The sequence below is a fragment of the Pteropus vampyrus genome, unplaced genomic scaffold, assembly GCF_000151845.1.
Source record: "Pteropus vampyrus isolate Shadow unplaced genomic scaffold, Pvam_2.0 Scaffold53, whole genome shotgun sequence".
NCBI classification, from domain to species: Eukaryota; Metazoa; Chordata; class Mammalia; order Chiroptera; family Pteropodidae; genus Pteropus; species Pteropus vampyrus.
This window is the reverse complement of record NW_011888834.1, coordinates 7558663-7570843: the sequence shown is the minus strand read 5'-3', so window position 1 is coordinate 7570843 and position 12181 is coordinate 7558663. Positions and strand designations below refer to the sequence as shown.

General features: G+C 40.3%; 1 protein-coding gene across 1 annotated transcript; it reads right to left on the bottom strand.

Annotated features, from left to right (window-relative positions):
- Window positions 1-5843: 5843 nt before the first annotated feature.
- LRAT (lecithin retinol acyltransferase) lies at window positions 5844-10628 on the bottom strand. Its single transcript, XM_011360314.2, has 2 exons — window positions 10084-10628; window positions 5844-6426 (listed from the first exon to the last, which is right to left on the bottom strand). Exons 1-2 carry the CDS (start codon window positions 10621-10623, stop codon window positions 6274-6276), a joined length of 693 nt encoding a protein of 230 aa, XP_011358616.1. The 5' UTR covers window positions 10624-10628; the 3' UTR covers window positions 5844-6273.
- Between the last annotated feature and the right edge of the window lie 1553 nt (window positions 10629-12181).

Here is a 12181-nt window from a genome sequence, read left to right as displayed (position 1 = left end):
CTTTTGTACTATTATTCCTCATTCTCCTTCTGGAACTGTTCTTGATCTTTCTTCCTCCCTCTTATTTGTGATCCTAGTTTTCTATCTTTACATTTTAAAAAAATATTCATAGACTAAGATGTTCTGATTCAAATCCTTGGCTTCAACCATCATTGTTATAACTCCTAGATATATCCCCATCTCTGAGCGCTGTCTTGAGCATGAGACTCCAGTTTCCAATTGTCTACTCTATATTTCTACCCATGGGGCCCTGGGCTAGTCAAACTTTATATATCCAAAACCACATTCATCCTACTTCTCCCAGGCCCACGCCCCTAAATTTGCCAGTATGGCACAGCACAACTAATATATTTATCCTGATGCCCAGTTTGGGCCTGTTATTCCTGAAGTACGTGTTTTGCCTTTGCAGGCAGGCTGTTCCCCAGGCTCTCCTATCAGCTGGTTTCTGGCTTAGTTGGCCAATGTGAGGCCCTCAGAGGAGATTGGTGAAAGGAAAGAAGGAACTAGGGTATTACACACACACGCACACGCACATGCACGCACACAAGCACACACCACCCCGCCCCACCAGACAATACTTAGAATGTTTTCTGTTTTCGTGGTTGGACCCTGCGTAAAAGAACCTCCCTCTTTCTCATCTATCGGATCAGTGTGTTCTCTCCTCTCCATCTCCATTGCCATTGACTTATATCTAGTCTTCATCATTTCTTTTCTACATTTTGGTAATAGAATATATATCCTTCAAGTTATATCTCATCTAGTCCATTCTCTACATTTTTGCAAAATGAGTTCTCTAAGGTGATAATCAGATATTACTCTCTCATTTAAACTAAAACTAACAGCCATTTTTAAATGAAAATCAGTCACAAGTAGCTCCTTTAGAGTCGATTGTCATGCCTTGGGTCATGTGGTTCTGCAACTTGGCCCAAGTATGATTGGCCCAAGGATGTCATCTGATCTGAAGGTACCTGACCTAAAGGATATGAGAGGGACCAATAGCCCATGAGGCAGCCTGGCTAGAGGGCTTTGTTCACTGCGACCACCAATACTACATAATGACTGGCCAGCCTAATTAAATTCTCCGGCAATCTTAAATGAGAGGCAAGAGACCCAGTGGAGTGCAGCAGAAAAGAAATACAAAGGTGTAAGGACAGCCAGGAGGCAGCAGAAGAGATGAACATTGAGGGTTAGCTGCACTAGGCAGACAGCCATAGGAATAGCAGTTATAAGTGCAATAGAAAGAAATATCTGGGACAGAGCCTAGGGTCAAGAAGAGATAGCACTAGGGTTATTGTTGGGATATAGGAGCAGTTGTGAGCTGAATGGGAGAAGTGACCATTCACCTGCTGAGGTGATTCCTTTAGTTTCAACTTCATGTATTCTTAAAAAAGCCTCCATCCATAAAATGTATATTTCTTTTCCTCACTGCCTAATTCCACCCCTATTTGTCATGTGTTTCACAAAATTGCATGCTTATCAGACTCGGCCTAGGCACTTGGAAAGTTTAAGAGATTCCTTCTTTCCACTTAGGACTTTTAGAGTGTAAAATCCTCCATGATCCTGCCTATTGTCTCCAGCATCACCTGAGCTGTTCTTTCTTAAAGGAATGGTGGGTTCTTTGTAACAGTACTGGGCACTTTTCTCGCAAAGTAACAACATAAACACAGATAATTGTTCTTAATGACTAGCAGTAACCCAACTGTGATGTGGGTTCTCATGACCGTGTCTTTGTATTTACTGCTCAGGGCCCTGCAATGGCCTGGAAGAGAGAGCTCTCTTTCACTTTAAATATTCGTATTCTTTATATCTTGATTATGATATCAATGAAAACTTCTTTAATGTTGTTATCCTTTACTGGCCCCCACCAGACAGGTATGGGTCTTGGCTCTCTGCTTTTCTGACACCTGTCCCAGATCGTCATTGTTTTAGAATCTATTTACTTGCCTTTTTTCCTCATTAGATTAAGCAATTACAGAACTAATATTCTAACTAGTGTATTCTTATGTGGTTCTGCTTGAAGTATACAGGTCTGCAAGAACTTAATACAGTCATTGGAGGAAAGCATACCCAATTCATGGGAGATCTCGGGGAGCCATTGCTATATAGTAGAAGGAAAACTGGAGTTGGATTCTGGATCTGGCTGATTATTTGCGTAATCACAAAGTATCTCAACCTCTGTACCTGATTCTCCACATATGAAACGTGATTAGTTGTATAAGAGTTCGGACCAGTAACTTCTATGGTCCTTTGCAATGCTGTGAATTCCCTTGAAGATAGGCCCAGGGACTTGCTCCTTCTCACACCTCATCCCCACCCCACCCATGGCCAGGGTAATGTTGCAGGCTGCTGCAGTGGCATTACACATCTGGTTAGAAGGTTCATACCCAGGGCTCTAATTACTTCTTGTTGTTGCTTGATTTTGTGGAATGGAGAAGAGAATTTGTCATTTAATATTACACGGAACCTTTTTTCTGCAAAATCAAGATAGGCTTCAAGATATAGGTAACATAGACCATATCGGTCTGAAGGCAGAGCCACATAAAGTTTTAATTTCAAATATGTAAAACTATGTTCAATAAAGGAAACTTTGAGAGGCATAATTCTTCAGGCTACCATGCTCAAAAAAAAATGTTTGTGAGCTACCTTTATGCATTTCAAATTCAAAGACAAGGGAGGACAGTATGTAAAAATGATTTTATTTAACATACATGTATATCAAATATAAAATTAGTTGAGCTGACAAGTCTAAGCAGATAAAACTCTCTAAACAGATCATATAAAACAGAAAATTAACAACTATCATCTCTTATATGCTTCTCATCTATCACAAAGTAATTTTGCCATTGGTATAACTTTGATATAATTGAAAAACATTTTTTTCTATTTGACAGTATGAAATAGAAAATGGAAAATAAGAAATATATCTATATTCTGAAAAAAATAATTTTTAAACAAGAAAAAAACTTACATATTTGCTTGTCCTTAGAAAGAAATATATCTAGCAGAGCAAAGATCTGGTGTAGGCAATATACTCACAGTCACCATGTTAATTTATTTTCAGGAACCAACTTTCTGGCAGGAAAGGATGCATGACTCCCCCTGATTCCCCCCACCAAGAGTTACTCAAACAAGGATTTAGCTAAAGTCCATTGACAGACACTTCCTTGACATGTTTGGCTCCACCCTCACAATTAACAGGCTCTTGTTTGAGATTGAGGACCATAGCTAGTCTCCTAATAGATCCCCTTGTCCTATCTTGTCCCATGCTCCCATTCTTCCTCCATGCTTTTGGGAGTTACCTTTCTGAATCCCAAATCTCCATTGCCTGTTCATAAAGTCCACACTCCTTGGTCTACACAAGACTCACACCACTTGATCACTGCTCTCCTTTTCCAACATCTCTCCTCATCAGCCTTGCTCTTCTGCACCAGCCTCTGAACCACTTGCATTTGCCTGAATGCCCAATGGAGTTTCATGCTTTCAGTCAACAAATAGTAAGAGTACCTCACACTTCTGTGCCAGGCATGTTGTGGGCAGTTTTTATGCATTTGCTCATACTGTTCTCATTGTGTAAAATGTCCTTTTCAAATCTGTCACCAGAATACACTTCATATTTCCAACTCAGTACACAGTCCCTATGGTTTTGGCCTTACCAGTTAAAACCAATCTGCTCGGGGTTTTTTCTAAGCCTTCTTTTTCTGTGCCTTCAATTAGCTCTAGTGCATAAAGTCTTAATACTTCTATGTCCATGTTGCCATAAACTTTTAGGAAAAGGTCCATCTCTCATGTACCATTTCATCCCTAATACCTGTCTAGTACCTGACTCTTACATTATTTCAATAGTCCTGTTTGGCAACAAAACATTGCATCAGATACTACTTGATTACCATTTCACAAGTTAGAATAGAAGTTTAAAAATACAACGTACTTGCAGGATCATAAGGATGAATATTAACTGATGAATTCTGGACACTCATTACAACACATATTAATGGCTCAGTGTTTCTGCTACAACCACAATCAGGAATATTTGCATCTCTTTCTATGTAGGTAAGAAACTAATCAAACTGGGCACAACAAAAACTCTCTTTTTCTTCTAAGTTCAATTCTAGTGTTGTGGAGCATTTAGTAAATAGAACCTTCCTCCTAGTTCCCTCTCCCGTAAGTAGTGGAACAACACATCGGCGTGATAAGATCACCTCTCGCTGTTTCTCAGCTTAGTGCTGGCATTGCCTCCTTCAGGTTGCTCTGGTGATTTAATGTCTTCTTCCCTATATTCCCAGAGCACTGTATACACTTTAGTATGGTTAATTAAAAAATATTAATTCTAGATAATTCTAGACCATGAAATTGCAACAGGTCAGTGACTGGCATATAGTGAGCACTCAAATGAATGATGAATTGAATTTTGCTTTCAGGATATGAAGTAAGTCAAGACTAACTGTTAATTCCAACCTTAATTACCCCTTGGCATTTAATGAGGGATCATCATCTTTGAACAGATTTAACATCATGCAGTCGTTTTTTGTTACATGCAATATTAAAGTCTGCAAAAAGGTGTTAATTATTTACAAGGACACCATATTTTTTTTAAAAAAATGATTTAAACAGTTGCTACAAGGGTAATATATAGGAGTGAAAAAACACTAATACAATGGATTTCTAATTGTTGTTGCTTTTACATATCCATAGGTAAAATAATTTTAAGTGGTTAGAATAGGCCCATAGAACAACTTTATTCTGTGGTGTTGCCATTTCGTGTTTTAATTTAAATGATTAAATACAAAACTTTATTATTATTAAACTCTAGCTAAATTTGTTGTGGGTAAATTACTGGTGATAAAACATCAGTTACACTAAAAATCTGCTCTTAAATCTGTTCTGTTTGGATCACTAAGTGATTGACCCAACCTCCTCATACCAGTCAATATATGACTGATTATTTTGTGATTCTCGATAGTTTATAAAGTAACTTTAATACTTGAAGTGCAAGTCTATCTTGTGGCTTAATTGTAGGATTTTATAATTTTGGAAAAGTACTTGAATGCCTGCCTTAACGCTGCTACATCTCAACTTTGATATTAAAGCAGCATCAGTGTAGTCAATTTACATGCCCGGTGGTACTAAGACATGTAAAAATTATTGCTAACAGTTATTTCCTTTGGTCCTACTTGTTTGGGGTTTATATACTGCTGTGGCACCCTTCTTTTAAGGATATAAGCTTATTACTTACTTGGCAGTGAAAGAGAAAACTGACTAAAAACAAATCTAAGGGCTTTTAAAAATTATACAGTACATTAGTACTTTAAAAGATAAACTATCCAATGACATATAAGCAAGTTTCACCACAATCAGGGCATAAGAAAAGGGATTAAACTTGCTTTGACATTCGCCTCCACAAATGCTCTGTAATAACCACACTGGTAAGACAATAAAGCAATCAAGACCAAACTTAATTTGTCTCTCGGTCTGAGTGTATGAAGATATCTGCATATTTAATTGGCACGTACGCACTCCAAGTACCCAAATTACATCAGTTCTATATCCATTTACCTCTGAGAGTGGTTTAAGGTAACCACAATGACACATAAAAGAAAAAAAAATAAATGCCCGGCTTCCTATTAAGTAAAGCCAAATCAAATTGTTCAGCTGATGCTATATTAGCTATTTCTGCAGGAAAACATTTCTAAACTTCAGTTGCTTTATCATTAAACTGCAACTTTGCCAATATGATTTCAATTAATGAAAATATTTTCACTCACTGGGAATTACATATAATACATGAAAAAAAGATTGAGAATTTTTTGGCCAATCATCAAACAAGTTTTCATCTGAACGTGGGAAATTCTTTCAGTTTATATAAGTTTTTCAATGAAACAGCATAAATTTACAATAAATTTAGTAATTTCATTCAATAAGTCTACTGATCTTCAAATTCAGGCCTAACAGAGAAGAGAAATGATTACAAGAGAAAAAAATAACACAAATAATCTCCTGTGGCCATCATCTTAGGAGCTGGCTTTTCTTGTAATGATGAATTCTATCACAAGGTGCCATGTTTCCAGTGCTTTAAAATGGAACTGCCTGAGGAAGATCAGAAAGCCTTTGTTCTTGGGCTTACACAGTAAGCACTTTGTGTGATTCGTAATCACATTTTTATCCAGAACAGTGTCACAGGTCACATTTTTCTTGAGGATGCTTATACTGACTTGTGCTCTATAAATATAAACATATTAATACACAGAATACACACACTGACACGAGGATGTGAAGTTAGCCAGCCATCCATAAGCAGAATGGAATAAAAATTGCAGGAAGGGTAGTATATGATGCCAAGCCCAGAAAGACTATAGATGCCAATCCCAAGATTGCTGAAGCAAGAACACTTCTCTGATCTCGAATAATTATCTTCAAATTCTCACAAAACTGGAAAATAAAATTTAAGAATATTAGAAAAGGTGACTATGTCTGAGAATTATATATACTAAATATTAAAGCACAATTTTCCCAGCTATTTTCTGTCTACTAGAAGAACTAGAATTTATCTTATGACTTATGAAAGAACTTAAGATGTTAATAGTTCAATTTCTTGATTCCATATCCCATAGCAGCTGAAACAAAACTTTAGGCAACTGGGTTAGTAATGGCAGTTGCCTTTGTAAATACAGAACTTCTATAGAAATCTATAGAGAATGCAACCACATAAAAGTTACTCAGGATTAAAGGTTAAAAACATTAAACTGCCTAGCAATAACAATAACATTCTAAAATTAGATGAAGAGATCTCTACTATTAAATAATTGAATTCAGCCTATTATTATTATTGGTGAATTCTATTTCTACAATTTACTATTCTAAAATTTGATGATACAAATGATAACTTTCTTATAAGTCTGAAAATCTATAGGCATAGAAAGTCTAATTTTGTTGTCATATCTCATTCCTTGCCTAAATAAATTAAACAAATTCACAATCAATTATGTAATTAAAAACTTGGAAAGATAACTTAAATATGCCCCCTACCCCTGGAGAGTATATTTTTCTCATATATCGTAAGTTTTTTCTTAGAAAACTAATTTTACTCAGAAGTGATGGCCTCTGTTTGAGTCCAGGATCTACTTCTTATCTCTGTGACCTCAAGTAAATCACTTAACCGGTCCAGACTATCCTCTTCTCCATGGGAACAGTGAGGTCGTTGTGAGGATCAAATGAAATATTTTATGCAAAAGTACTCTTCATTCTTCTACATGCTGTGTAAATGTAAGGCGTTACAATAATTATTACTGCTACATCTGCTGACAATTATCTCTACCTCATCACTGTCAGGGCAGATTTTAGTAATTAATTGCTCCATTTTTATATGAGTTTTGTTACTCATACTAGTTTTAAGCTCATTTTCTAGAAATAACATAGTATAAGCTCTTAGGGTCTCCTACAGTGGCTTACATACTACTGGACAACTAGGTCTCCAAATTCTTAATAGATAGAATGAACAAATCCAATATATTATAATATACTATCTTGACTGTAAGGTTATCTATATCCATATTTTATACCATATCTAAATATAGTGTCAAACATATACTTTGTCTCTTTTTACTAAACTAATAAGACATTGAGTAACATACAATCTTTAAGTAGTGATGATCAAACTGAATGAAGTTTTCAGGACAATGAGAAAAGTTACTTGGCAAATAATGGGAAAATATACATTTAGGTAAATGAGTAAGTTGTCATGATATGGTTATGCTTCTTTTATCTTTTTCTTGGTAATTTTTAATTAAAGCAAACAGAATTATGGGGACTCTCTTTCCCCCAAATGCAGATTTTTTCAAGGAGCGTCTCATTTCTAATGTCCCATTCTTGTTCACTTGGCCATCAGCCCTCATGGCATCTTTACTGTGCTCAACAGCAGGAAGTCTCTTGCATTTCTAGGTGTTAAGAAGCCTGTAGGGGCACTTTCTGAGCACTGAATCCCCAGAAATTAAAAGAGGTGTTTAAATTCATTTTGGGCAACAAAAAGCAATATCAGCAAAGTAAAACAAAGCATAGTAAAAAAAAAAAACAAAAAAAGCATAAGAAATAGTAATGGTTACTAATTAAAGGGCTTTATAGTTTATGAAACACTGAAATCGTGAAGTTATATTTTTAAAATTCCTTAATTTTATGATTTCTAAGCTTGTAAAAAAAATCACTGCAAAGAAATAAAGGATTCTCTCTCTTCCAGTTCATTTTCAAATTAGTTGCAGTGTTTTCATGAGGGAAAGTGCTCTTGAGAGTTTGTTTAAACTCAGATTTAAGAGACAACTTTGCAACTCTTGTGTTAAAGCTGGCAAAGTTATATATATGAAGAACTCAAAACTCACATCCAAAAATCAAGTAATTCCTTATGTTTCTGAAAAGTAGAAACCAGTCCTCCTTTAGCATTAATGACCTACTTCTTACAAGACATGTTCAAAACACAGTTCTTAGAATTGGAAAATTTGGGATGGAGATTTTTTTTCCCGGGAATTCTACTCTGTGGCCAAATTGTTAAACTATTCAAAATGAAGACAAAAACTGTTTCACAAGAGGTGCTATGTAGCAACAGCAATTAAAACCCTTCTCTACTCCTGTAAAGCCTTACAAAGTTTCCAAAGATGAAAAACTACTCCGACTAGTTATTTATGCAGATTAAATATTTTGCTACCTTAAAAAAGCACTTGTACTGTTTTTCGGTAGAAATATATAATACAGAACTATATGTGTTCCATGAAAGGGTAACTCCTAATTATGGGATAAAAGTACTGTTTTCCTTAGAGAAATGATTTGCTTCGTTCCTAAGTAAATTTGACATGTTTCCTTTTGTACACTTTTGGACCCAGTGTTTGTAAATGTGGTGAAGTTCATTTCTAAACAGGCCTGGACTGGGGCTGTGATTCTTGAATCACTGAACAGTGCTCTAACTGTATTTTTATTTTACTTAGAAAAGCATTCCTAGATTGAGCCTGTTGTGGCTCTATAAATAATTACAAGGAGTTTCATGATACTTTCATGGTCTGCCACAGAGGGAAGATTTTCTCCTATGGGTCAAAAAATTAATCAAGATGTGGAGCAATATAAAATCACTTACATGGACTCAGATTCTTTTGGTCCAAAAAACTAAATGCAAAGAGTCAAACACGAAGCTCATTTTGTGATTACCTAGACTTCCTTGTTAAGAGTGGACATTAACAATACCTGTTTAACAACTGCAGCAAAGGCTGAGAAAGCTTCTAATTGCAAATGAAGTTGCAGGCTTAAAACGTTAGCTATCTTTAGAAGTTAAGAGCTCTCGAAAACAAATAAAAATTTATTCCTCTCTCAGTTTGGATTTGTGTCTAATTTAAAAATCTTAAATTCTAATATTGTATTTTTTAACTATCCATAAAAATTACGTTCCAATATTTAATGGCTCTTCTTAAAAACCAATTGTTTTGATCTCTGGGGAACTCATAATCTAACCCACCTTTGGGGCTAATAGGGAAAGGATGCTAACAATGAGGACATCTAGATGGAGATTAAAGCCAACACAGAAAGAATTCATAATACTCAGGAAGACTTATCTGACGCCCAGGCACAGGAATAAGGGATCTTATCTACCAGGGAGGTCTTCTTACTGGGAATTTTGATAGTTTACATTAAGCAAAGGGATTACACTTTCAGTTTACAGAGGGAGAACACTGCAAGCTCTCTTATTTTAAAGACATCATTTGTATATAGTGTTATGGATTAAATATAAACTCTGGACACCTTCCTTCCAAATGCAATTCTTGGGAAGAGATGCATACTACGCTGGGTGGACACCTTGACGACTTCAGCGGCAATAACTGGGCTGCTCTGTTGGACTCTCAGGGAGCGGTACTGCATTGCCACACTCTTTCACGGCTCCTTTTGAGATATTTTCCAAGGTACAACGCCATTTATATACTCGGTCTTCCCCTTAAGAACACCAGAGAGTTCGTAACTCAATCTAGAACTCAATCCCTGATCCCAGGGGAAAGGAAAAATTAGAAATGGAAGGGGGCTTCCCCACAGAGTCCACTGGCGAGTCACACGTCGTACCTTGTCCGCCTGGGGACTGATCGCGGTGCCGAATCTGCAGTAGGTCACGAAGTGCTCGCAGTTGTTCCATAGTAGGCTGTAGGTAGTGATGCCCAACAGCTCCTCCGCCCTCTGCGCCACCTCCTCGTTGAGCAGCGCCTTCTTGTTGAGGGACTTGTCCAGGTGATTTACCAGGATTTTGGCTCCGTAGGCGAAGTCCTCCACTGTGTCCACGCGGACGCTGGCCACCCTGCCAATAACGCCCAGGATGAGACGCTTGTTGGAAACCACCTTCTGTGTGAGCCCCTTGTCGTCTGTCAGGGCCACCAGGATGTCGGGCATCATGTGAGCGACATGGTTGTCGCCCAGGTAGATGCCATAGTGGGTCAGGTGGGTCCGGGGAACCTCCAGCACGTCACCGCGGAGAAAAGAGTTGATCTCTGGGAAACTGTTCCTTGCCTTGTCTTCGCCCGGGGCACCCGAACTGAAGAACCTGAAGTTGGAGACGAGGAGCAGCTTCTCCAGTAGTAGGGACACCGCCTCAAGCATTGGGGTCTTCATCCTGCTAGGAAAAGGGAGGAGTCTTGGTGGTACGGCCACCGCTCCAGCACAGGCCGGGAGAGGCAAGGTGAGCTCGCGGGACAGAGGCGCTGCGCTGCTGCTCACCTGCGGGCCAGCGGGCCAGCGGGCCAGCGCCCGGGCTACAGCGGCTGCGGCGAAGGGAGGGAGAGAAAAAAGGGGAGAAAGCCTGCAGATTGGCTTGGTCGCACCGTACAGGGGACTGAGGGGATGACCGCTGGGGCAGTGAGATTGGTGCTGCGAGCAGCAAGCAAAGAAGCGCACCTGGAGCGCACAGGTTCCCGGGGCGCAGGGCCGAGCGCCGTGCTCTGGAGTGCAGCCTTCGCCGAAGCTTTTTATCGCAGTTCAGGGGGCGGAGCCGAACGCCGTCACAGACCCGGCGAGAGCGCTGATTGGGCGCGGGTGGCCAGCGGCTCTTGCAGCTGGGCGCGCGCGGGACCGTGGCTCTTTGGAAGGCTGCGGGAGGGCTCTGGGCTCCAGGTTCTGCACCCTGATCCTGTCCAGACCCGCTCCCTCTTGCACTGGCAACCAAAGCACTTCTGGCCTTTAAGTGCCGTTTTTGGAAAGTAGAGGCCGAAGCGCGGCCGCACGAAAGGTTCTGCACCTGTCTGGACCCGGGCAAGTTCAGGGCACTTCGAGGATGTTTTCTGCGGAAAGTCCCCTCGGGCGAGATTCTTGAGAACCACCTCCCTCTAAAAGGTAGGATGCCCAGAGACCTCGGCTAACTAAATAGCTGCATTTACTCTGAGAAGTGTGCACGCATCTAAAACCTGCGGACTTCTTCCTAAACTTCCTGCACGCCAAGGAACCTCCTCCCTTTTAAGTGCTCGGAATCCCCCTTGTTTTCAGCCAGCGCGCGGGTGGTGTAGCGACCCAGAGCATTCAGGTCCCGTGCGCACCAGCGACCCGAATCCTGGGCGCCTCTGCGCTCCGAGGCACCAGTGACCGTTGAGCGCGCGACTCCCAACGGTCGGCGTGAAAAACCGCGAAGCCCCGAACGTTCTCCTGGAAAGCCGGATTCAAGTTAAGTTTATTTCTCCGGCTTCAGGGTCACATGGATGGATATAGCTTCGATTCACCCACTCAAATTTTGCCTCTTTCTTTTAAAGCTCAGCCGCCCAGAGGTGGCCAAGGAAGGATGAGGCGCTGAGATTCTTGCCAAGCGCCTGCACTGTGACCCCGGTGCATCCGCGAGGGTGGTCCCAGGGAGCAGCCAGGTTGAGGGAGCTGCTGACGTGCCCTCCGGGCCAGGCTGGGCACACGGAATCACGATGCTGCACAGAGTTCCGTGCTAATGCGTTATGCAAATGAATAAATTCTGCGGACAAAGGCCACAATGGACAGCCTCATTTGACCCCACAAAGCCGCGCAGTTCGGGGCTAATAGGTTTCATCAGCGAGCAGAACCTCCGCTCGCCTGTGGATGAGGCATGGAGGGCCGTTCATCTTACCTGGAAGATGAAGGGGCCTTGACCCGACCAAGAGGAAGCTGACTCCCCATTTTCCTCCGAGGCCGGGCCTTTGCTCCCACCCCCCGGTCC

Bases quoted from the DNA above. Each gene is read 5' to 3' on its own strand.
- LRAT (XM_011360314.2), bottom strand. From the start codon at position 10,623: ATGAAGACCCCAATGCTTGAGGCGGTGTCCCTACTACTGGAGAAGCTG. The intron at 6,427-10,083 runs GTACGACGTGTG...TTTATTTTCCAG, and splicing joins TCAGTCCCCAGGCGGACAAG to TTTTGTGAGAATTTGAAGAT.